Raw genomic sequence first — 26,279 nt, 5'->3', positions numbered from 1 at the left:
CTGCAGGAGGGGACAGGGGGGTTGATTTTGGTGGTGGGACGAATCCTGTAGGAGAGGAGAGGGGGGAAGATTTTGAAGGCGGGACGAATCCTGTAGGAGAGGAGAGGGGGGAAGATTTTGGAGGTGGGACGAATCCTGAAGGAGGGGACAAAGGGGAGGATTTAGGGGCTGGTACAAAGCCTGCAGGGGGGGAGAGGGGAGAAGTCTTCGAGGTAGGGAGGAACCCTGAAGGCAATGATTGGGGATGTCTGGTGGGGTTTGAGGCTGCAGCAGAAGAACGAGGAGGTGCTACAGGAGGAGCAGCGGACACTGTAGTCGTGTCCTCCCGTTTCGAAACCAGGTCTCCTCCGATCTTTGGCTCGGATTTCACAACGGACGTAGGGCTCTCTTTTTCCACTTTTCTCTCCTCTTTCTTCTCCTCTTCCACTGCTTTTTCAGGCGGCTCATCCTTCTGTGCGCGAGGGCGGTCCCTGGTTCTGCCACGGGCCATCAGGCTGGTCAGTCCTGCTGACATGTAGTCCTTCTCCTCCTTCTTGATAGTGTCATGCTTGAAGGAGAACACTGGCATCTTGGGGGTCTTGGGGACAGACGTGGGTGCTGGGGTTGTCACCTGTCTGAGAGCTTCTAGGGCAGGTCTGGCCGGCTCTGGGACCAGCTTGCTTGGTACCTGGGTAGACGCAGAGAGTCCTGGAGTTTCCTCCTCGTCTCCAGGTAGTACCTTCCTCACCACACGGCGTACCACCTTCACAACCTTCTTACGGGTGAGACTCTGGTCCTCTGTGAGGTCGGGCTGGCCGGCACTGCCGTCCCTAAGCTTGGCGACACCGTTGGTGCTGCCGTTGACGGCGCCATGTGGTTTACTGTCTCCGTTCAGCACCGGCTCAGGACTCATGGGAGCACGGGGAGGTTCAGGACTTCGAAAACGCTCCGGCGTCTTAGACGAAGGCTCTGGGCTTTTGAAACGTTGTAGAACATTGGCAGGCGTCCGTGTCCTGGGGGGCGAGGGGCTCCTGAGTCGGACCCCAGGCTTTGTCTCTGGCCCGGGACTTATGGCACCAAGCAGGCCCCTGCCTGGGTCCAGGCTGGGCACGGACTGGGAGCGGCTACTCAGACTGCCATCACTGTCAGACTACTCACACAACATGGAGGGAGAGCAGAGCAGCAGGAGATAATATATTATTAGAAGATACCATCACAGGGTAATACACATGACCCAGCTTAGAAGTCTATGCAGAACACAATTAACTGAAGGAAAAAAGATTTGAAGGTTATGACGAAGTTTTAATTATACTGTATGAATTAGCTACACTGTGTGTATAATGACTGTTAATCAACTGTTGTTTTTTCATTTACCCTTTATTTATCCAGGTTAGTTTCTTGGGGACACTCTTACAAGAGAGACCTGATATTAGACAGCAGCAGTATATTGGCAGACAGTCTACCCTTTGACACCCAGAGGATAGTGTTAGTCCTTTGGGTAGCTGGGCTGTGTTCTGAGCTATCTTTACAGCATGCAGGTGGTCAAAGTGCTGATTGCCCATACATAATTAAAGCTACACCACGCTACTTAATAGCCCTGCTGTCTCTAGGGGACTATTAGTTCTAATGCTAGTATACAGTTCCTAGTACTACAGTTTAGACACTACGACAGGGTGAGAAATAAAGCTAATGCTCCTGTATGGCTTTCTTGAAGGGATCACAGATTTCTACAGAGGACTGTTGAAGTGTGTTTGTTTGCACTCGTGGTACCACGAAAATCCATATCCCTTGGTGAACTGTTTAACCTAAACTGAAAGCTGATTGAAATTGACCTGTGTGTGTGTGTGTGTGTGTGTGTGTGTGTGTGTGTGTGTGTGTGTGTGTGTGTGTGTGTGTGTGTGTGTGTGTGTGTGTGTGTGTGTGTGTGAGTGGGTAAGGTTGGTCTTTTGTACTACTAGCAGCCACATGCCTGACCAGCTCCTGAAATAGCACAGGGGGGGTTTATTAAAGAGAGGGGGTGCTTAAATCTGAGATAGCAGAGGTGTCTACGAGGCCTGACTGAACACCTGAAGGCCTGCTTCAAATGACTGACCTTACACACACACACACACACACACACGCACGCACACACACACACACACACACACACACACACACACACACACACACACACACACACACACACTCTTATCACACACACTCTTATCTCCCAACTTGCTTTGGTTATGATGAATCTTTGTCTCTAGTTGTTACAGTACCTGACAGTGCTCCATGGCTCCCTAGCGCTATCTGTGGCCCAGACAGGGGGCTTGGGTGATGGGGATGCAGCCTTGGGACTCCTCGGGCTTGCTAACTACTTCCTGTCTGCACTGCTGCAGTGTCTGTGTTAAAGACACACTGTCCTCTTTCACCCTGCTCTGTCCATCTCAGCACAATCCCTCTATAGGCTACAGTCCAATACCCCTGTCAAAACCCCTGACACTGCCTGTTTGTGAATCCTCACATTTTCACAATGCAAGTCTATGGAGTCTTCTGGAAAAACTATCAGCATGTTCAAAACACCATTTAGAAAGCATTTAAATTACAGACATTGTGCCGATCTCCATGCTTCTGATTAAAAAGTGTAGCCATCTGTGACATTAAATCCACATAGAGAATAGAAAAATAACTCTGCTCTTCCAGAATAGTGGCTCTTTTCAAATCATCATCTGTTAATGACAAAGTACCTGTCATTGCGAGAGACAGAAGTGGGAGGCAGAGAAACTTCAGCCCTTGAACACTAAAAGTTAGAGTCCTGACCAGTGATGTGAGAGCAGAGAGGAAGGATGCATCTCAATAGTCAAAAGTGTCTCCCTCTCCATCACATCCTCCTTTCAATTCCATTAACCTACGCTGGGAGATGCAACCCAAGGCAGAATCCCAAACCAGTCCCTAGGCTCTTGTGGCTCCATCATGCAGATCAGAAAGGACTGGAGAGAAACGCGCTACAGAGAGTCGTGAAAACAGCACAGAAGATCACCGGCGCCCCCCTCCCCTCTCTGGAGGAGCTGTACAACACACGCTGTCTCAGGAGGGCCTCCAAGATCTCCAGGGACCCGACCCACCCTGGGCACGTACACTTTGTCAGGCTGCCCTCGAACAGGAGGTACAGGACCCCGGCCGCTAAGACAAACAGACTGAAGGACTGCTTCTACCACAGGGCCGTCAAGGCCCTGAACACAGAAAAGGCCTAAGTTCTGGGCCCAGGACAGTCCGGACGGATTGTATGGCAGCTAGTGCTGAGGCACAAACATGTACATTTTCAAGCCTGCAAACTGTGACACTTTAAAATAACGTGGAAAAATACTTTTGTGCAATATGACAACCCTAGTTGACTATCTGTGCAGTATAGTACAGTGGATTGTGTACATAGCCTTTATTGATGTAAACCAGCTCCTTACCTTCTTGTGATTTTATGCTTTTATGCTTTTTCTAAAATGTTTTTTTTTTTTTTTTCCTTTCCTAACACCAGGGGAGCCACCCCTCCTAAATTTCGTTGTTTGGTACCTGTACTGTAGCAATGACAAATAAAGTCCATTCCATTCCATTCCATTCCATTCCATTAGCAATAGGTTCCGCCACATTGATAAGACCTGTCCAGTCATTTTAGACCAGCACAGGGGAGTTAACAAGTCTGGTCTTAGGCCAGGTCAACCCTGAACGATAGAAATCTGTGATCCCTTATATCCCCCCCCAGACTCCTGAGTTAGAGAAGAAGAAGGCACACTCTGAGACACTTACACTGTGAGTTGAGCTCTTGGAGCCGGGCTTGGTCTCGTCTTTGACCTGGAGGGATCGATATCATAGGGAACTGAGGTCAAAACCCTGGCACACAAAAGTGGGCACGTGCCAGGCGTACTTGTAACGTACACTTCTCTCACTCCAAACCATGCGAGGAAAACACCATGCAAAACGGGGCATGTGCTGGGCGACAGAACTTGTACTTTGATTCAGAAACTCACCAAATTGTCTTTGGAAAAATTAAGAAAAATTAAAGGCCTGCTAAAAAGGCTTTGGATTTTGTTTTTTACCATCTCTTATTTTGGGCAAAGGGAGGCGTCACCTTACTGTGTGGAGGTCCAGTATGTGGTGGTGGTCAAACAAAATGGCGGTCTTTCAAAATGAAATCAAAGGCCGTCTTGGCAGTCTGCGCTTTCCTAGGATGAACTCTCTGAAGCTATCTAGGGGCTGATCATTTCGCCACTGCCAACTACATGTTGAGTTTTTTCCATCTGACGCGAGTCAAACACACTGGTATTGGATCATGCATCCGATGACAACGGTTAGCCTACTTTTAGCTCGGTCAAAAACCCACTGAGGAAGCATAGTGGTGAGACAGCACTCAACTTGACACTTTGTGTGTCCCGAAATGGAGACTGGTAGGAGATGTGATACATGCAAGGCACACATTTCTACACGCACAGACATCTACGTCACCCCCCCCCCCCTTCCCCACACCATGCAGTGCGGCTGTGTTGTGTGGAATATTGAACAGGACTTCCCTTTTGCTCCCAGAAGGAAAAGCGTGATGAGAATGCCATGTTGGCTGCACTGCTGTCATGGGCCGAGCTGAGGGGGGAGGAGGTCGGGGGCTGGGTCAAAGGGAGGCTGAGAGGGTAGGAATGGAGAGAAGTGCTGGATGGATCGATAGATGGGTGTGTCTTCAAGAGGCCAAAATCACTGGATCCTCAGTCACTCTAGGGGCCAAAACCGGAGGGATAGTCGAGGGGCCGCTTGAGATGAACGACTGGGGTACGGAGAGAAGCTGGAGGGAGGGGGGGGGGGGGTTAAAGAAGGTCAAAACAGAGGGGTTCAAAGGGATCCAATAACAACACAAAAATATGACATCACTTCATAGACAGACAGACAGCACACAGAACCAAGATCCTCAGAGAGATTTAGCAATTCAACTGCAATATTTAAATGATGTTCACTAACTACTGGTTAAAAGGTATGTCTACAATTCGTCACAGTTAACAGCCATAACAGCATACAACACAATTACCATCAATATATAATGACTAATTCTTGAGAGGGTAGAGCGGAGGAGCACGAGAACATGTCCCTGCTGAGAGTGTTTGAATCTGTAGGTTAAGAGTGACCTTATAGCATCTGGCTGGTGGAGCTCCACAAGATGTCAAGCAAGACAGGCCCGTCTACCCCTTTGCCCATGCCCAGGCCCGCTGCTCTGTGACTGGGTAAGAGGAGCAGCCCGTATCCTAATCCCCGCCAGAACGCAGAGCTTTACTGGGGGTCAGTCAGTCTGTCCCACAGCACTAGCCTATAATAGGTGTGCTGCTTATCAGTGGACAATGGGACACTGGACAGAGGCACTGACAGGGTGGGCTTAATATAGGACACTCTCTGTAAGAGATATAGGAACACTCTCTGTAAAACTGGATATAGCATGCTTAGGCAAATGTTACTCAGCCACTATTCTGGGGCCTGTGATGTTTTGGTAGAACACCAACAACAACAGGTCACAAGCCAGTCTAAACTGTAGTGACAACAACACACTGAGTCAATGAATAAGCCTTATAGACAAATCAAGCTGATGGCAACCCTGAAAATGTCTGAACATAACCACTCCTTCTGGAAAGTTTCAGACCACCAAAGAAAGCAGCCTACTTGACTGGCTAGCCCACCAAAGCAGGTTCAATTCAAATTCAGAAAACAAAGTTTTGGGGTTCATAATGGACGTGTCAGCTCAATGTTTGGAAATGTATTCTAAAGCATATCAGAAACATGTGGAGTAGTTTTAATGTGTGACAGGGTCTGGTATAAAAGGCCTCAGGTAGGCCAATGTCATTTTTCAGTTTTCCAGAATATGAAAGGGCAGATTGTAAGCTTTCAAATGATGTGTCATACACTGAAAACTGAAAAAGGTTGAAGAAGATGCGTTTGAATGTTGGTACACCTCAAGTCAACTTACAGAGTAAATCACCCTCAAAGTAATTCACACTCAAAGATATCAGGATCTAGCCTATCACAAAACAAACCAATGGTGAAATCAACCCTCATCTTGAGCAACCTTTTAAAGATGGTTGGTATTGACAGAGGAAACAGACTGTCTGTCAGACCAGCCTCGGACTCTAAGCCACAAAACGAAAGGGAAGTCAGCTTACAGCTGGCACAGCACCCTACACAGGAAATAAATAGCAACTCCTTTTTTTCCATCCACCCAGTAAATCTATCTTAAATGTAAAAAATAGCGTTTTTTCTTTCTCTCAATAGTCAGCCATTGATATTACAGCAAATGGAAAGTAACTTTTTCATCAAATGGTACTCAACCTATCATTAACAATGTTATGCCAGAACTGAGGGGATAAATCATATTCATGTTTCTGGAATTGTATGATGTGGTGTTAAGCTTAATCCACACGCCCTCGCCATCACTCATAGTGGTACCACTCATTGTACCAACGAGCCCACACTATGTCACTCCAAAACTCACTTTTCCATTAGGGGAGAGGCTCACACAAAAGGCTCCATTCAACTTCATGTGCCTATAAAACTTAAGAGAGCCAGCTCCAGACACCCTCATAGCCTTCCTTCCATCATCAACACATTTATTTTACAACTGCTGTTAAAACGGCTCACTTACTGAGGATGAAAAAAAAAAACATGTCAACCAAGTTTAAACTACACAAAGTTCTGTTAGCATAGCTAGCTCACTTCAGAGCAAAATGGCTAACCCAGCTGAGCTATAGCACAGTTAAGTGCCAAAACTTGCCCCCACTCACTTATACTGTGACAAGCCCTAAATATAGTGGCACCAGCCAGAGCCCTGGTATAGAGGCCACACACTTAGCCCACAGATTCCTCAACAGAAGGCCTCTCGCTTTCCCCACAACCCTGCAGTCCAAATCACACCGCCAACACCTCTTTACCTGCTTTCCTTCGTGTATGAAGGGTAGTATAGTGTAGCTACGTAGATCGATCCAATCCTCCCGTAACAGAATAAGTCCTTAAAGGTTTTGCTGCAGTTTGAGGCCTGAGCAGAGTGTGTGAGAGAGAGGAGGTAGCCAGTCGCCGGCTATTCCTGACAGCCTACCGAGAGACAAGGGGTGGGTCAGCTGTCGCGATACGAGGGTCCAGAGGGGCTAAAAATAGGACACCAATCCAGAACCAATGCTGCCTCCGACGCCTCTGACACAACCCCCTCACCCCCCAAGAATTCAAGCCAGTAGGCCAGCCAGAAGCCCTCTCTCTCTCTCTCTCTCAGTGCAGTTGCTCAGTCTCCTCAGCTGGTCCTGAGGTGGATGCCACGGTGTGTTGATTTTTTTAAATTTAATTTCTTTTTTTGCAGTGATGAATGACGGACGTGTATGAAAGAGAATTTTAAAAGAAGGTTTTTTCAAGAAAATCTTGATGTGAGTATGATCTGTTTATCAAAGGAAGAAGAGAGAAGAAACTTGGTAGTGCAATGACAAGGAAGTGACACAGGGTTTGGCGCTTCCTCCACACTCACATCAGGAAGCACACTGCAGTGAGCAAATCACTTTCCAACACGCTTCCTCACTGTGATCACAACTTAAGTCTCCATACAGTTGATAAAACAAACGTAAGTAATGGTAAGTAATACAATGCCATGACATAGTGCCCTTTAAGGAGCTCCGTCAAGTCCATTCAAATAAGATGAATTTGAGTAGAATGCAGGTCCTACAATAAAACATAACAATGGCTACTGAGAATCAAAAGGGTCAGAAAGGAGACAAGAAACTAGGTTTGAGTAGTGGAGAGAGAGAAAGAAGGAGAAAATCCAAAACCAGAAACTGGATGCAGTCTCATCAAAGCAAGACAGATTGAGATTAAACAATCACCCTCTCACACCCTCCAGTAATGATCTGTTTTAGCTTTTTAGCTGTAATATCACACAACAACCACTAGTGGGCAACACTTCCTAATGAAAGCTATTTTGTATTCACTTCTATCCGACTGCCACAAGGGGGAGCCAGAAGACTAAAAACATATCCGCCTCTGCTGTATTCATGATGCCAAACAAAGACCTGATTCTTCACCAATAAAAACAAACGGCTGTCAGTTTCCATGGGAAGACCAAAGTAATCCAAGTCATGTGCAGCACAAAAGCTTAGTGACTGTAGAGCTTTCAGGCAGTTAGCAGTGAGAAGAGTGAGTTGAAGAGTGAGTTGAGGGGAGTGTGAGCAGATGTGCTGTATGTTGTACAGGACAGGCGTTGCCTATGCAGAGACTCGAGCGGCTGGCCAGGAGGGCAAGGCGGGAAGAAGGGTGGGTGCACTAGGCTGCTTTTAGAACATCGTGCACAGAGGAGATGTGATGTCAGAGTGTGTGTGTGTGTGTGTGTGTGTGTGTGTGTGTGTGTGTTACACTGCACATGTCGGTGAAGGTATGTCCAGACAGAGTGCAGACAGTAAAGAGTGTCTGTCAGTATGCATGCATGTGTGTGAGTGTGTGTATGTGTATGTGTCTATGCATGTATAGAATAACCTTATTTTATTATAGACTCATCATGCGTTAAAAAATAACTATCAGGTCTGGGAAGTGCTGATGGGCAGTGTGCCCCCAGTGTGACAGCATTCTAACTGTGTGTGTGTGTGTGCGTGTGTCGGTGTGTGTGTGTGTGTGTGTGTGTGTGTGCGTGTGTGTGTGTGCGCGCGTTCACGTCTGCATATATTTGCATTATGTGTGTGTGTGACAGTGTTCCAACTGTGTGTGTGATTGTGCTTCTACTAGGTGTATGAAGGTTTTTCTACTCTGTGTGTGTGTGTGTGTGTGCGTGCGTGTGTGTGTGCGTGTGTTCTAATTACTTAGAATGATACAACGCGTGGCGTGGGGTGGTCCAGTGGTCTAGCACCACGGTCTACAGTGCACACGTGTCCATGTTGGCATGGGTTTGAATCCGGCCCACGCCCTGCTGACATGCCCTCTCACCCATCTTCTCCTTACTTTCCTGGCTGTCTTCACTATATCAGTCCAATAAAATGAAAAATATGAGTGGGACTGCCCCAGTCAGAAAGAAATAACTTTTAAAAATTAAATAAAGAATGATACAATGCTTCCAAACAGAACTGAGCATCCGGTAACAAAACTATGGCCTTCATTCAACAAATGAGATTGTAGATAAACATCAACATGCCATGTGAATCAAATGGAAAAAAACGACTGTGCAACACTTGAAATCACTATGAAAAGCTGGGTGGTTGGGGGGGGGGGTGTTTTAGTCTGGCGGACATTGCCCCCTCCCGAAAACTGTCTGTCTCATCAGTCTGCATAGTTACTCAGGGGTCTGGAGATGAGACAAGCTTATCACCACCAGCCTGCCTCTTTGGACTGAGAGAAGAAAGTTGATATAACATGCACAATAGGAGAGGAATTTTTTGGGGGAAAACATACACACAAACTCTTTCTTTCAGTCGCTTTCTCTCTCTCTCTCTCTCTTTCAGTCTCTACCTCTCTGTGGTAATGACAAACATTCAACTCAACACCTCCAGTCGCTGCGAACAGGGGTGGCCCGAGGTGATGTTTACTGGCTGGTGTTTGACGTAGTGATGTATGATTACGGATTCCTTCTGGCCAGGACAGGCCTGACAACAGACAAGAGGGTCAGTGATGTTTTGACCTCAGGGAACATCAATCACATTTAGCATGGGCATCAGAACATAATGGAGGACTGTGTCATCGTCATAACAAGTTAATGGCTTTTATACTGCTGCTATTGTTGTGAAACTAATGTAATGCGATCTTGTCTTGATTCAATATGCAGTCCAGAAACAAAGAGGTCTGCCAACAGTTTGAGCATAGAATCCCTATAGATACAACATTAAGAAATTGTGTTGTTGAGTGACGTTGACTTATGAAAATAGCTGTCATCAATGTTCTAGGGTCATGACCTTACAGCTGTAACATTTTGCAGTCTATATTAACACTTTGAACAAGGAGCAAGCGGGGCACCAATGTGAGAGAGTTCATTCCTCGATGACTTGTGAAATTCCACCAATGCCCTTCCTAGATCGGCTGCTAGGCCCATCAAAAGATGAGCAGATGGTCAGAGTATTACAGTGGCACTCACCTCATGAAAAATACACGCACGCAAACACACGCATAACAAAACAACACAAATCAAACTGAAAGATATGGGATTAAGGGGGAAAACCGCAAGGCAAATCAGAGTGGGATTTTTTTTTCTCCTGGGGAACTGGGTTCAAATCCATTTACATTCCTGTCGATTGAATTGGACATGGAATTTGTCCGGAGGGGGATCTCTGAGTAGAGTGGAATTTTAATCAAATTGAACGCAGCTTTATTTCGTTTCAAGGAAAACACAAGCTTTCTGCCCTCAGAAAAGTAAAGTGTCTTCCACGGAAAACATTGTTAGGGAACAACAATCCGGAATTGTACAACATTCAATACTGAATTTCAATTCTAGACCAATAGGCCTATATCTAAAAGAATAACATACTGGAGAGCCCTGACCAGGGGACCTGGGTAGTCATCATGAGAAATTGAGTTCAGAGCAGCAGCTGCGGTCAGACCACAGTGACCACAAAGCTAATGTATCACACAGAGTGATGTGATGTAGGCTAGGCCTACTGTGAGACATGCTCCCACACTGTTTGTTGGGAGGTTTCCCCTATGTGCTCACAAACCAAGGCTAAGAATCATTACTCACATTGATGGCAATGGCAGAAATACTTAGTTACCTACTAGTGATCATCGATCACTATTCAGAGGATCGAGCCAAAACGAGCATATAAACTAAGGCTTAGCAACTCAGCTGAATCTCTGTCAATCCATCTGTAAAAGTGATGGTCTCCCATGTGGCTGGTGCTGCAAGAGCTTTCACACCAACTCTGTATCATAAACAATGGGTAATCGGTGGAGCACACAGGTCGTAACGATGCCAGGGTGAAAGAGAGAGGCTTGGGCCAGAACCCACAGAGAGATGCTCCTTTAGCCATTGCAAACTAAGTCTCAAGTCACTCTATCACCAATAGATGCTAATTTTAGCCTTAGCCCCACCCCCTGCCCCCTCATGTCTCAATAACGTTTACATTACATTTTTGACATTTAGCAGACGCATTTATCCAAAGCGATTTACAAGTAAGTGAATCATCTATCCGTCAGTCATCGTAAGAAAAAGTAATCTCTATGCTCGGGGCCATTGGCAGTCATAATGCTTACAGCATGACGCATAGCCTAATGCTTTTTTTTTTAGCTTATTAGTACTTCATCGATAGGAAACGCCTTCTGGCAGAGGAGGCAGAAAGCACACGCATAAACACAAAGCATTCACATCCAGACACAAGGCACATCAGGACAAATACACCCAGACACACACACACACTCACACACTCACACACTCACACACACCTCCCAGGCCCTCCTCCTCCTCTCGCCAGGCTCTTGGCCTCAGCGGAAGGCTATTTTTAGCACAGAGGGGATTTGCAGCGCTACAGTGTACAGTACACAATCCTGACCTGGCATGGCTCAGAGAGATAGCATCTCTTTCACAGGGAGAGGAGACACACGCACACACATACACAGTGACTGACTGTCTGGGTTTCACATGATGAAACCTATCTGACCACAAAGCCACCCTGTTGGCAAAGCTGAGAATGAGATCAGAGACGGGAGAGGGAGAAAGAGAAAGAGGGGGAAAGAAACAGGGACAGATTTCAGGGATTGACAATGAGACAGTGAGAAAGACAGAGAGTGAGTTTGAGAGAGAGGAGAGGGAGAGAGGGAGAGAGAGAGAGAGAGAGCGAGAGAGAGAGAGAGAGAGAGAGAGAGAGAGAGAGAGAGAGAGAGAAAGACAAAGTATTTGTATGAGAGGAGCATTCAGTACATGTACGCACACACACACTCTCACTCACACACTCACACTCACACACAACCCTGTATAATTTAGTTCTTCATCACCCTGTCTTGCCTTGTCTGGGCACTTGGCATATTGAAAACTCAGTGGCTATAGTCAAGTCAAGTTTCTATCCAAAACTAGACTGTGCTGAAGCAACAAGAAAACACACCAAAGATGTGTCATTTGAATGAAGTCTACACACACTACCATTAACCCCTTTCAAAAGAACAATAATCAACACAGTTGATGGAGTGCACTGCTGATGTACAGACCACTAATGTATATTTACTACCTCCATTACAGTAAGTACCGTGACCAGCTAATATATGGCAACATCACTAATCAATACTAGTCATCATGCTGTGACACTACAGTGGTGAGTTTTATATGGGTAAGCAGGCCAGGCCGACAGTTCAATCAATCAATCAATCAATCTTTATTTATACAATATACAAGTCATAGCCTACATTGAATGCAACTCAACTCACAATGTGCTGAACGTAAAAAAAGTAAGTACCAAGTAAGTAACAAAAAAAAGAACATGACTTCAAACAAAAAGAAAATGAATGAAAATGAATACATAAAATAAAACACAATAAAACAAGAAATAGGAGATAAGAAATAACAGTAAAAGTGCAAGTTGAAATAAACACAGTGTGGCCTCGCCATGGGTCTCAGAGCAGACCCTTGGAACAGCCATGCAACCACTACCAGAGGACCTGAGAGGTCTAGTGGGTACATATCTTAAAACCAGGTCAGACATGTCGTCGGGAGCGAGACCATGTTTTGTAAACTCCAGTGTTTTGTAAGTTCATGGTGAGGCTGAGCTGCTTGGAAAGAAACCATGGCTGACTGACCCCCCCCCCCCCTTCATGTCTCCATACTGCTCCAGGGTGGCACATCTAGGTCACTGGAACATGTACACACACCATACACACACACTTATGTATTCTAACTAACACACCCGTCATCCTCTTCCACACACGCTCCACAGTTTCAGCCCCCTCCCCTCAAGAGATGTGTAGGCTGGCAAACACAGGACAAGGCTCTTAACCTGTCAGTGTGAACACACAGAGTCTCTCTGATCTATGCAGGCAGTCACTCAAACACACACACACACACACACACACACACACACACACACACACACACACACACTCACACACTCACACACTCACACACTCACACACACACACACACACACACATACATACACACACACACACACACACACACACACACACACTCACACACTCACACACACACACACACACACACACACACAGAGTCAGAGAGAGCATGAGCAAGCCTGTGTCAACATACATACACATCAAGCATGTCCTCACACTGCCCTTCTTTTGACCTTTGACCTTCAGCTGACTGAGGTTGTGTGTCATTATTACTGCCCTTATTTCACACACACAGACAGACTGGTGATCAAATGCTTAGAAATAAGCTAATTGTTCTTTCTTCAGTCGAGCATGTTTCAATACAACACAGTTGGGTTTATTTTCTGACTGAATATGGCTCCTAGCTCGCCAGATGACATTGGCCTAGTTAGCCACAGAGTAGTGGATCTGTACTCCTCTTCTTCAGACAGAAAACCATTCATCTGCAATGCTATGAGCCAACACAGCTGTATCCAGCTGGTGATGGGATGGGTCACACATTGCTGACACAAACACTCATATACTCTCTCTCAAACACACACACACACACACGCACACACGCACACACGCACACACGCACACACGCACACACGCACACATGCACACACGCACACACACACACACACACACACACACACACACACGCACACACACACACACACACATCTTGAGCTCTGATGAATACCAGAAGTGCTTACTTGTGATAACCATCCAGTGACAATAAACAGTGGTGGTGATTTAGTGCTGAAACAGTTGTTGTGTTCTAGTGGGTTAACACTCAGTGATGGTTGGTGACAGTTAGACACTGACTGCTACCACAGAGTTGTTACAGAAATGAGCTACAAAAAAAGATTTTTAAAAAGAATAAATAAAAAGGTTTCTTGTCTGTGAAATAACAGTTTTTAAGTGCAAAATGCACAATAAAACAGCCTACAGGCCTATATTTAGGCTACAGTGAAGGAAATAAATATTTGATCCGCTCAGGATCAAATCGGCAGGGGATTATTATCAATAATAATTTCCCTCACTGTACAGTAGCAATAATTATAAATATTGGTCATGTTCCAGTCTTCTCTACTTTGCGACCACTGTGAGGTAAAAGGACTGAGCATGTTTCCACTACACCACTTTCACTGATCAAGCCATTCCAGACCAGTGCTTATAAAGGCAAAGTGGATGATGAAAAGAAGCAACACAACCGACTATTAAGACGCAGCCCAGCAGCCCAGCTCCCTGTTTCTCTAGCAGGCTAATGCTACATGGCTGCAGTAATCTCTGTGGAATGTGTAAGGAGTGGGGGGACATGGCTGCTTTTACACAACCCCCGGGCTTTGGCCTTGCCTCCGACCCCAGGGGCTCGGTCAAAGGTCAAAAGGGGAGTGTCTACAGGAGCCCATCAAGAGCCAATCAGGGCCTGAATCCAGGGGGCTTGGGGTGGGGTTGAGGCACATATGCTGGTGGCTCGATAGCTGAACAACATGTTCAACAGCCTAGATACTGTAGTCATGTGAGCATTACATCGATCAGATCGCTGGTTGGGGGAGTGGGGGGGGTCGATCACATCGATGTCTTTGGACATGGCTTTGGGGACTGTGAGGCAACATTGAGCTTGTGAGCTTCTGCTTGCATGCATAACATGAATGGGGAATTAATAAGAATGGGTCCTAATTATTCATTGTGTGACTAATGATCACTTGGGTGAAGTGCTGAAAGCACGTGCCAGGCCTGCAGTGGGTGGCCTGAACTAACATACGTACATTACTGTGCATTTTCAGATGCCTTTAATTAAATAAAGCCTACAACTTGACCGGATATTTCTCACTATATATCGCAAGGGAGAACATAACTTTAAACACACTTTAAAGCTACTTTTTTCACTTTCACGTGATGTTTATGATTCTTAGGAATGCACACTTGATCCCCTAACTCTAGTTGGGCTCCATTAAGACAGCCTAGTTAATAGTACTGCTATACGTAGTCATAGCCTTCCATGTCCTGTATAGGCGTCAGTGGCTTGAGTGAGGGTCATGGATTGCTCAGCTAAGAACCTGTGCATTAGTGCTTACAGTGATTAAGACTGTTTCTGGGTTTGTTCAGCTGAGCTGTATAATACTGCACTTGGATATGGAGAGGAAATTAGGGAAAAAGTGACGGTACTTACTCATGCATGAACACACAAACGTAGGCTACTTATTACTTAGTACTTACTCATGCACAGGCATGAACCCAAACATACAAATGTAGGCATGAACACAGACACACACTGGCATGAACTGAACACAGACACACACTCACACCGAGACATACACACACACACACACACACACACACACACACACACACACACACACACACCTAGACACAGCCAGACACACACACACACACGTGCACACAGAGACACACACTAATCAGCCCTTTGTTCACATAGATAAGCCTACTGGTGCTGCCCTGCCTGCAGCTGCACTGATGCCTATACAGTAGTCAGGACATAAGGTTACTTGAATTATCCTGTAATACGCAATTCCATGTGGCCAGAGATTCTCTGGCGTGACGGTTTGAGGGCTGTCCAAAGGAGTAGTCAGAGTCTACCTACACGTCTGCCTACAGTATGGTGTCTAACAGGACTAGATGGATTGCCCCGAGCTGCTTCATCCCAGCTCCATCCCAGCGACCCTACCCCTCTCTTGTCCTCTCCTCTCCTCTCTGGCTACTGTAATATCCGTTCAGAGAGTAAACAGTTGCGTGATCCCGAAGCCTGCTCAGATTACTGAAGAGCCCTCTTCATTCAAAGTAGCAGTTACCAAATAAACAGCCAAGCTTATTGCCTTTAAACCTGCAGGAGTCCTCTCATGTCAAGCTGCCTAGAGGGTGTGACCCAATGGGGGTGTATTTATCCCCTTTGAGGAGGCCAGCGAGTGTGTGTGTGTGTGTGTGTGTGTGTGTGTGTGTTTTTGTGTGTGGCGCATGTCACAACTGTTACTCTGTCACAAATGGTCCTTGGGGAGAGAGACAATCCCAGAGACTTCCAAGCCTTTCTGTTTTGAATCCCAGAGCAGCGCCGGGGTCTGGACACAGGAAGGAGACACGCCAGTCCTGCCAGCCCTGGGGTGGCGGAACATAGCAACTACTTCCTGTCTTTAAGTGACATAAGCTGGTGACAGTGACCTGAAGTGCTAGGGACCTGACCACCACGTATGACCAGCATGCCCTGAGTCCGGCTTAAGTCTTGACAAATGCTACAGGGGGAGACGCATTAACAATCAAAAGACAAAGAGAGAAGGGAAACTAAAATAGCTCCAGCATAAGCCTGAGATAATCAGCGCTTTTAAGACAGGTGAGGCAAGCTAATACACCAACCCTCCCACAGTGATCAGATGATTTGATGATAGACGACTCTACTGCCAGTTTAAGTGACAGAATCCTTTTTCAAATCCCATCTCAGGGACAACTCAGGGGCAGAGACATGATGGGGCAAGTTGCTATGGGAACCGGGCAGCAGCAGAAGGCTCTCAGCGGCAGCGGGCTCTCACACTAAAGGTGCTGTATCATCATGTGCAAGGAAGGGAGGGAGGAAGACTGTCTGTAGTCACCCTCCCCAAGAGCGCATCATGGTCGCTGAGGGACCATGAGGGGCTGGTGACAGAAGGCCCTTATTGGGACAGTGGCAACACTTTCTCCGTCTCCATCTGCGACGACACCTACTCATGTCCCCGGCCACACTTTTTCGCTGTGACATTTCTGTGACATTTCTGTTCTTGACGAGACTCTCCATTATTTAGCCTGCCTGGAGGGAATCTCTGTAAATAATTCAGACATGGAAGGAGGAGAAAGGAGGAGGATCTGCACTGTGGGCCTTTCTCAGCCAATGATGAACTCACAACTGGGCACCCTGGTGGTAACCCACTATAAAAAGCCCCATGGTGCACCGGCGAGAAGACCGCATAACCACTGCGCCACCGGACAGGGTAGAGAGAATGATAGCTGCTAGGCAGATCCTGTGCCAAAGTGAGAGGCATTCCAACCGAGTGAACGGAGTTCCTCACATATGTCCGTGAGGACATGTAGGCTGCGTTACGGGAGACATAGCCACATTCAGTGTTTCCTTTATGTTCATTCCTAGGAAGGTCCGTAGGGGACAAAGGGCTGGATTTCTATGATTCCTGATACGTCGTTTCTTTGTCTGTACCTCTGACTGCACATTATGTCCTAAAGACAAGCCAGCTACTCTTAGCACGAACTCTCTACGGCTGGAGTCTGTTGTGGTAAGTGGTGTGGTACGGTACAATTTAATATCACTGGTGGACTGACACATTGAGATGGAGAGGAGGTAGAAACTGGAGAATGAATGGTATGTGTGGACGGACGGACGGACGCACGCACACACACACACACACACACGCACACACGCACACCCCTCATCCAGACCTCAGGCTACACCACCACAGCACAATATTTGCTTTAGAGCGGCAGCCTCCTCCATCTCCAGGAGAATGTATTTTAGAATGCATGCATGGGCCAGACATGTTATTTACGACATGTGAGCCGTGACACTACTGAGCACTGCAACTTGGGGCTTTGACAAGTTAAGCACCGGGCAATTGTGAGGTCAAGTTCAAACTGCTGCCAGTATGGAATGTGGAGAGATTTAGCATTTTCAGTTCACCAGCAGACAATGTGGCGGGAGTGGTGTGATTTATAAGTGGATGGCAGGGCCGTGCAAAGACTTATGGAAGGGCAGGTGCCACCAAATAGGGGGTGCCAACAAATGTGGGTGCAATGCGACCAACAGGGAAGGGGGACCTATCCTGCATTGAAAACCATTTTTTGGTAAAAAAAAAAGAAAAGAAAAAACACCATTCAGAAAGGCACTTTGTGTGTGACAGGGCGAAGGGGCAGGTGACGTTGCCCCCTTTCACTCCCCCTGTGCACGTAACGTTTGCTGGGTAAGAAAGGAAGATTCTATGAATGTTACGATGGAAAACTGAAGAAGGTTTGATTTAGGGTTTAAAAACAGACCTTATCATCTCAATGTGATAATGAAGCTGCTGTAAACATTCTCATAAAGGCTTTCTTAAAAACCACAGTTTAGGCTCCCTGTTGTGAAAACCGCAGGGCTGAAAATGTGAGTTGTCTGTCTCAAGTATTCTATTGCTCTTCTTATTTTGCTGGTTGCATTGTACACTGGCAGTTTATTTTTACATTGAAAAACAGGAAGGACAATTTTACTGGTTCCAATCACAGACGCGTCAATGGTTCTGTTGGAAATTAACACCTTTCTATTTTGACTATTGATGAGACGTGAGGCAGATGTTGCATATTTTCTGTCATTTTATTCAGGAGAAATCTTCATAAGCACAAAACCTAGGAGTAGGAGAGAGACGGAGAGCAGGAGAGAGAGAGAACCCATCTGTTCCCAGTCAGCAGTCTAAGCTGCAAAGGCTATTGCCTACCTTATTTAAAATACTCGATTACCAAAATACTCTATATTTGCAGCCCAAGAAAACTCCATAAAGTGCACTATTTCAAGATCATAGCTGTGTTGACAATGGCAGCAGTCAAGCTTGCTCTGCAAAGCCAATGTCACAGTTATGAATATATGAAGCATAGTCCAATAATACCTTAAGACTGATCCCAGAGCAGCTTCAGGCAAGGGCCAGGGCATAAATCACCTGCTGGTTGAGCAGAGCAGACAGATCTGGAGCAGTGCCTGCAGCCATTAAGTGATCACCATTCCTCTTTTATTGAGAGGGACCCGCAGACACAGGTCATACGTGGCCCATGGAAAGGTTGGAATTCTGCTCCAACATAGCAGTTTTTTTCCCCCCAAAACAGCCTGCTGTGCTACGTCTGCACCTCTCCCAAATCCTGCGTAGTCATCGCGTTGGACAAGACAGTAGAGTGCTGTGTCTTGTATTATAAACACTGTCATGGCAGACAACTGGATGACTAATGTGCAATAGGCCTATGTGTTGCACAAGGTAGTTATTAAGGTTATTATGTGTCTAGAGTAATATTTATAATTTGTGGTTTCTTGTACAGTAACATTGTCTCGTACAGTCAAAACGGCATACAGTAATATTGAATTTCTGCAAAGTGACAAAAGTCATCAAGTAAGAAAGTAAGTAAAGAAACTGGATATCTGGGTATGATGTAGGCCTAATCATAATCTATGATTCTAATCTATGATATAATCCTATGATGTCACCATGTGCCGAGCAAGCGCAGTAGATTAGATACTAGAGTGCCATTAGCCATGCGCTGCAGTGAAGTGTCGTCAGTGTGAACAAATCCTGTTTACACCCCAGTCTTCCAGTTAGTTGAACTCAGCAGCCCCCCTCATCAACCCACTAATCCCCCTGTGTGGAAAGGCAGGGATTATCTCACAGCACAACATCTCACTGGAGTACAGCCATAACATCTGGTCAGAGACACAAATTAATTAGCTAGTTATGGTGGGTTATGACAGGGGGTGGGGTGGGTAAGGATTATGGAGGAGGGGGGTTTTACCCTCTTTGGTGGCAAAACATTAAACATTAGTCTGTTATCCTCTTTAAGGTGGCAGGCATACTAAATATCAGCCGTGTGTGTGTGTGTGTGTGTGTGTGTGTGTGTGTGTGTGTGTGTGCACGTGAGAGTGCACGTGTGTGTGTGTGTACGTGCATGTGTGCGTGTGTGTGCATGACAGAGACATGAGAGAAACATTAAACATTAGTCTGTTATCCTCTTTAAGGTGGCAGGCATACCGTACTAAATATCAGCCTGTGTGTGTGTGTGTGTGTGTGTGTATGTGCGTGTGTGTGTGTGTGTGTGTGTGTGTGTGTGCGTGTGCGTGTGTGTGTGCATGTGTGCGTGTGAGAGTGCATGTGTGCGTGTAAGAGTGCACGTGTGTGTGTGTACGTGCATGTGTGCGTGTGTGTGCATGACAGAGAGAGAGAGTGACAGCATTACTGTGACTCACCCATTACTCACTCCCTATCACCAGTTCTGTCAGTCCCTCACTGCCTGGGGGATAAAAGAGTCTTTCAGAACTAGAGAACTCTGTCCCGTGATCTGAATCGGCGTGAAAAGGGCCCGCCGAAGTGATGTGTTTGATTCACGACACGCAAACACGATAACTGAGACTCCCACGTTTCTATTGGGATATTCTTTAGCCCTAATCCATGAAAACAGAAGTGTGCAGCCAGACTGTAACAACAGACGGATACAGCAGGAATCAGAGGAATTCACTCCTAATGGCAAACCCCTAACCACAATCACTATATATGGGACCGTGTGGAGGATGAGGAAATCCAATCCAATTCCGACAAAGACAAAAAGCATTCCATTCCATCCTTTCACTCATTGTTTGTTCCTATTCCCCGGACCTTAAGTTAGTTAGAATTACACAATTTAACTAAACTAAGCTATGTTACCGGGGGTGAGGATAAAGTTCAAGAAAATAAGGCTGGTTTGTGTAGTAGGGTGTGGTGTGTGACTCATGCCATCTGTTATAGCAGGAAGTCCACACGCACTTACATGCATAAATTTACATACACACACACACACACACACACACACACACACACACACACACACGGATGGCACATACCACAACAAACCACACCACACACCAAAGCTCAGTCTCATACTGTATAGGTCAAAGGGTCAAAATGATGTACCTGGTGTCAAATCTCAATGAAAGACTACATCGGCTGCATTCATGGTCAACAACAAAACATTCATTTATTGCATTGAGCCATTCCAAACCCTGCCTAGAGCAGATGACCAAATCAGCCCTCCATCCATCCATCTCTCTCTACCTCTGTCTCTCTGTTTCTGTTCCTCCCACCTTCCTCCCTCCCTCCCTCAGAGCTGATGTGTCACTCCACTCCATGGACCAGTCTCTCTGTTTCCCTGCATAGAGGAGGAGGAAGGGAATGCTAAGAGTACAGAGGCGCCATTCTGTGTCTGGGGTCACCGCCGGTCAGGAAGCAAGGCTAAGGCAAGGGCTTGTCCCATGAAGAAGACGACGAGAAACGATGGAAAACAGCAAATGTTAATGACCCCTGTGTGGGTCTTCAATGGAGAACTCTGTCTGTATCCCTCTCTCTCTGGAGTAGGGAGAGCCAGACTGCGTGGTGATGTCAGCAAGAGGGGGTCTGGGAAGGAGACTATGCAGGGCAACAGGGTGGTTTCCCCAGGGTCGATTTCACCAAGCACACAACGAGTGATAATGTGGTGAGTCCGACTGAGGCCAACTCTAAGGTAAGAGTGAAAGAGAAGACGACTGGGCGGGGGGGGAGGGGGGCGGTTGAGACAGGATGGGCAGGGTCTGATTGCAGCCGGCCAGTCATGAGAGGGAGCAGGTCAGGGGGGACAGTTTCTCATGACACTGATGAAAGGTCTGTCCTGACAGGATGTAGCGGCGCTCTAACAAGCTCGGAGCCACTGGGGCTTTGACTCCCCGCAGCTCCGCTCACAGCCCTTCCTCTCCCTCTTCCTCCACACACTTCCCCTCTGATTGGGAGACTCTGGTGAATGAAATGCCAGGTGGCACGAGCAGCTGGGAGAGGAAGTGGATGTGAATTGGTTGCTGGATGGATTGGCTAACAGTCAAGGCGAGTTGGCTTAGGGGTAGGAAGAAGTTGCCCTAGACATTGATCTTAAGTCACTACTTAGAGACTCAGTTCCCCTGACTTGGATCATCTTAACCCGGATTTCTCTTCATCAGCAGGTTATTCGCCACAGCTGGTCCACACTGACGCCCAACATCAGCCAAGAGTTCAGTTATGCATGTCGGTTATGTGTTGATGACAGGTTTATTTGCTCACTCTCCAATTGTCCCATTGCTCAGTCTCCTCCTCCTCCTCCTCCTCCTCCACCTCCCTCTCCTCCTTTTTCTTCATCTTCCTCTTTCTCCTCCTCCTCCTTCTATGAGTGGGGGTCAGGAAGTGTTGTGTTTGTTCCAAAGCAAATTCCATAAATACCGGAGTGGAGCTTTCAGGACAGGGCACAGGCAAGCAGCCCGCCAGTCAGTCAGTCAGTCAGATGTCTGGTAGAGTGGAGGAACTCTGTCTTGTGTTCCCCTGTTCCCCCTCTTCCCCTGTTCTCTCATGGCCTCCCCCTTCTCATATCTCCTCTATCTCTACTCCCACTGCTCCGTGGGAGCAGCATAGGAGCAGCAGGGCCCAGTGGACTTCAAAGCCCCACTCACTGGACCCTCTGAGGATTTACAGGCCAAGCTGTGTTCCCAAGCATTCACACACCAATGATGTACTACGCTGTGGAGAATATATGCCCTAGCTTTGGCTCTTTGTTCTGAGAACATGTGCGTCATACAAAATCACATTAGTTAGTCCACTATATTTCATATGTGAGACCCACACGCCTTAAATAGTTCTTTCATAAGTGAGTTAAGATGTGTGGCCGGGGGAAAAGGTTTACGAGGTAGAGGAGTCCGTCTCGACCGTGAGGGAGTGAGTCGGTTTCGCGTTGCTGTTCTGTCACTCACGCCTCCGCCAGACGCTCATTTCCATGGCAATCTTGTGTAACCACTATCCTTCATGCCAGATAAAGTCAGACCCTCCTACCCTCCGCTATCCTCCCCTCTCCTATCTCTCCTCCCGCACATCACACTCAGCCAGACAGCTTCGACAGCAGAATAGAGGGCAACTTGCCCAAGAGCACCATGGTGAGCAACAGTATAGATCCTACGGTCTCTTCGTGGTTTTGAATAACATAATGTCCTTGTCTCTTCTGTCGTCTCTGCACAAACAAGCAGCCTAATCACACTACATGGGTTCCCACCACATTACAGTCACCTATCAATCACTGTGTTTTTAACCCTAGTTATGAAGGACAGGGTACGATGAAAGGGAGGTTTACAAGAGAATCATAATTTGAGAGTGATTTCAGAAGTGACCAGTCAAATGTATTTGTTGTAAGTCGCTTTGGATAAAGGCGTCTGCTAAAAGCCAACAAATGTAAATGTAATGTACCTGGGGCCATAGCAGAGGATAGAGGCCAGTGTTGAGCAGGGGGGCTAGGCAGTCAATCAGCGGAGCAGGTACAGTACAGTACAGTGCACCTAACTCATGAATCAATCTGTTTGCCACTTCCTGTGGCAGGGCAGGCGTTTCCTGTCCGATCTCTATTACTTCCTACTCTGCACACTTGGGTCTGACACACCCTCTAATATAACAGACACACACACACACACACATGCCTAAGCACACACACATAAACACACACACACACACTTCCCCAGGTTAGCGATAAAACCCAGGGAGCTTTATTTTCTCTAGTGGAGAGGGGAAGTTGTAGGGTGACCTGTTACTGATACCGGTCCTGTGTTTGGGAATGGTGCCAGGAGTAGGGTGAGTTTGTCCCTTGATACTGATCTAGGGTCAGATTTGCCTTTTTTCTTTCTATTGGTGAGGATCTAGGGGGGGGAAGTCTTGCTGATTCAGAATCTGTGCTGTGGCTACACTTCATAACTGGAGGCTCTATTCTTGAAACCTCAACAACTAATCTGCAATTCCAATTATTTGAACTAGCCTATACCTGCATGACATCAAGAATTGCATCAACACTGTTTCTCTTTGTTTAATACAGGCCTAAAATGCAACACCAAACCTTTCAGTGTATGCAGGGTTTATTCGCGTAATTTTCCTACTTAGTTTTAGGATGATTGAGGTTATTTCTGAATTTATTATTTGATATGATGTGCTTATTTCTCTGCATCTAGGCCTGTAGCGCTCTTGTTGCAGAAGAAAATAAGACTCAAGCGGTAAAACTACACTGCCTGAAGTGAGCCTCCTTTCGAAGACACGCTGCTTTCGCACGCTGCCTGTCTCAGTGGTTCGCATGTCTCCTAGATCACTGTGACACTTGACGTTACGGAGATGTTACGCTGCTGTAACAGCGTCGGTGTAGCTGTGCTCTAAGATCCCCGTGAAGGAGGTCACCGCTGTCACATGAATGTTTGGCGAAGAGGAGAGTTTATTCTGTCTTCTCACACTGCCACAGAGCCTGCCATGAACTGACTGACGCTGGCACCAAGGGGAACAACACTGCAGACAGGAAATACTACCTCCAGGGAGCGAAGAGGAAAAAAAACTCCAAGCCAGATTTATGGATTTGTTATCATCAAGTCAGTATGGCATAATTCTCTTTTAAAGGGGAATGAAACACAGTCCTGCCATCATAGTCTGTGGTGTTATTAGAGGGCAGTGTTTTGGTGCAGAGAGGTGGGGCAGAAAAAGTAAGTTTGAGATCAAAAATGTTGAAGAAGGTTTAGATAAAATCCTGAGCCGAGTAAAATAACAACACGTGTGCCAAAAGTAACATACACAGTTATGGACACACACGTACACACACACACACACACACACACACACACACACACACACACAGACACACACACACACACACACACACACACACACACGCACGCACGCTGAGATTAGAGGGTGTGTGCGTGTATGTGTGCGCACGTCCTGTGAGAGCATACGAGGCCCAACTCTACAGAGGGCTGAATAGGGACTAAACAGACACTAAAACATTCATACATGCCTGTGTATACTTGCATGCATATTGATGTCTCTGTGTGTGTCGAATTGTGTGAGTTAGCATACCAGCATGAACCGGTAGACTGTAACAAAGGGCACGCACTCACACACACACACACACACACACACACACACACACAACAGGCGAACTGTGGATGATGCTTACTGATTCCGTCACTGTGAATCTATTTCAAGGCCAGGCATGGAGCCTTGAGCTCGGGCACAGCCTTGTGCTTTAGGACTCCTCCACCCGACAGAGGGGCTCCCCCACCCCCTACCCTTCCCTCAGCAGACAGGAGCGCACTTCTATGCTTCATATTCTCCACCGCTACTGTGGACAACACTTTATTCACTTAGACTGTAGGGGAAGGAATGGACTCATTCCACACATCCCAATGGATTGATCTGGTGAAAACAAAATAGTGATGCAGCCAAGCTAATAAGCTAAACGAGCAATCTAATTAGAAATGTAGCAATGGCAGGGAGCCAGGCACAAAGCAGGGTTGTAAAAGGGGTTCCTCTAGTTCTGTGGTGGTTGCTTTTACGCTTACATATTACATATTAAAATGTATAAAATTGCTCCCAGACAGTTCAGAACTGATGCCAAGGCAACCGGAAATACCAGGGCCCAATGCCGAGAAAGGGGGGGGGGGGGGGGGGGGGAGTGAGCAAGAGAGACAGTTTGAAAGGACGCAAGCACGTCTTTGTCCATGGGTGGGTCGTCCAGCACTTGAGAGGTACCACACCAGACAAGCTGACTAGCTTTTATGTCACAAGATGGCCTTGTGCAGTTCAAAAGCAAGTCGCAAGCCGATGACAACAAACTACCAATGGAATGTATGAGGAGGAGGGCACAGTAATGTATGTGGTGCTCATCTCATCAATGCACAACCCCCCCTAACCCCGCCCCCCCCCCCTCCCGGGTCTCCAGAGAGAGAGACCGGTCTCTCTCTCTCTCTCCTGCTGCTGTTCCTCAGAGCAGAAAGCCACAGCACAACACCACGGCTAACAACCGGAATGTGGCGGAAAGTTCTCAGAAGGCTATGTGCAGTGTGGGTCAGTGGCATCATGACAGGCAGTGGCAGCAGCCCAATCCAGAGCCTCTATGTTTACTGGTTCACTGCCTTTCTGTTTACGACTAGTCTCCCAGATGCCGCGCAGCTTCACACTCGCTGGTCAAAAGCAGCACACAAACAACAATTTTCACCAGGGCTCTGGAGGAAGTGAAGGACACACTGCTGCTGGGGTGTGTGTGTGTGTGTGTGTGTGTGTGTGTGGCCGTTTGTTTCGTTCCTCTGGCAGAGAGGGCTTTGCTGCTGTGCTGTCCGATGACATTAGTGGGTGGGGTTTGGGACAAACAGAGCACAGGGCTGCAAAAACAATGCATCTCCCAGAGTCTCTAAAGGAGTCATTTCCCTCAGTGATTACATAACCACAGATAATAATAATAATAATAATAATAATAATAACTTTTTATTTGCAGTAATTAGATGCACTAATAATAATAAATTAAATAAAAAATCAAACTTATTGTAGCACATATGTCGCAACTCCTGGGCTCTAGGGAAACATCTACTCCCTAGATGAGCGAGTGCACACATGTATTGCCGCACAAACAGACACACAAACCAATATTAGGCCTAATGGTTATGGGAAGCTAAGCTGCTTACAGTCCATGTTCACACATGAGGAGGTCCATTCCTG

At 46.7% G+C, this 26,279-nt stretch overlaps 2 protein-coding genes across 2 annotated transcripts in view; both read right to left on the bottom strand.

Annotated features, from left to right (window-relative positions):
- Positions 1-4,559, bottom strand: part of LOC308153126 (uncharacterized protein) — a gene marked incomplete at both ends in the record, with an annotated part of 9,653 nt that extends 5,094 nt beyond the window's left edge. Inside the window, 4 exons of the mRNA XM_080526220.1 lie at positions 1-135; positions 309-1,129; positions 3,760-3,804; positions 4,521-4,559. The exon at positions 1-135 is cut by the window's left edge and continues 5 nt beyond it. Coding sequence (XP_080382346.1) covers positions 1-135; positions 309-1,129; positions 3,760-3,804; positions 4,521-4,559 — 1,040 coding nt within the window. The remainder of the gene's footprint in view (positions 136-308; positions 1,130-3,759; positions 3,805-4,520) is intronic.
- The window catches only part of myo18ab (myosin XVIIIA b), a gene marked incomplete at both ends in the record, with an annotated part of 87,012 nt that overhangs the window by 53,734 nt on the left and 6,999 nt on the right, over positions 1-26,279 (bottom strand). The gene's annotated exons all lie outside the window — the stretch shown is intronic.

This window comes from Nansenia antarctica (assembly GCF_963989245.1).
Source record: "Nansenia antarctica genome assembly, chromosome: 3".
Classification (NCBI taxonomy): Eukaryota; Metazoa; Chordata; class Actinopteri; order Argentiniformes; family Microstomatidae; genus Nansenia; species Nansenia antarctica.
This window is presented reverse-complemented; position numbering and strand designations above follow the sequence as displayed.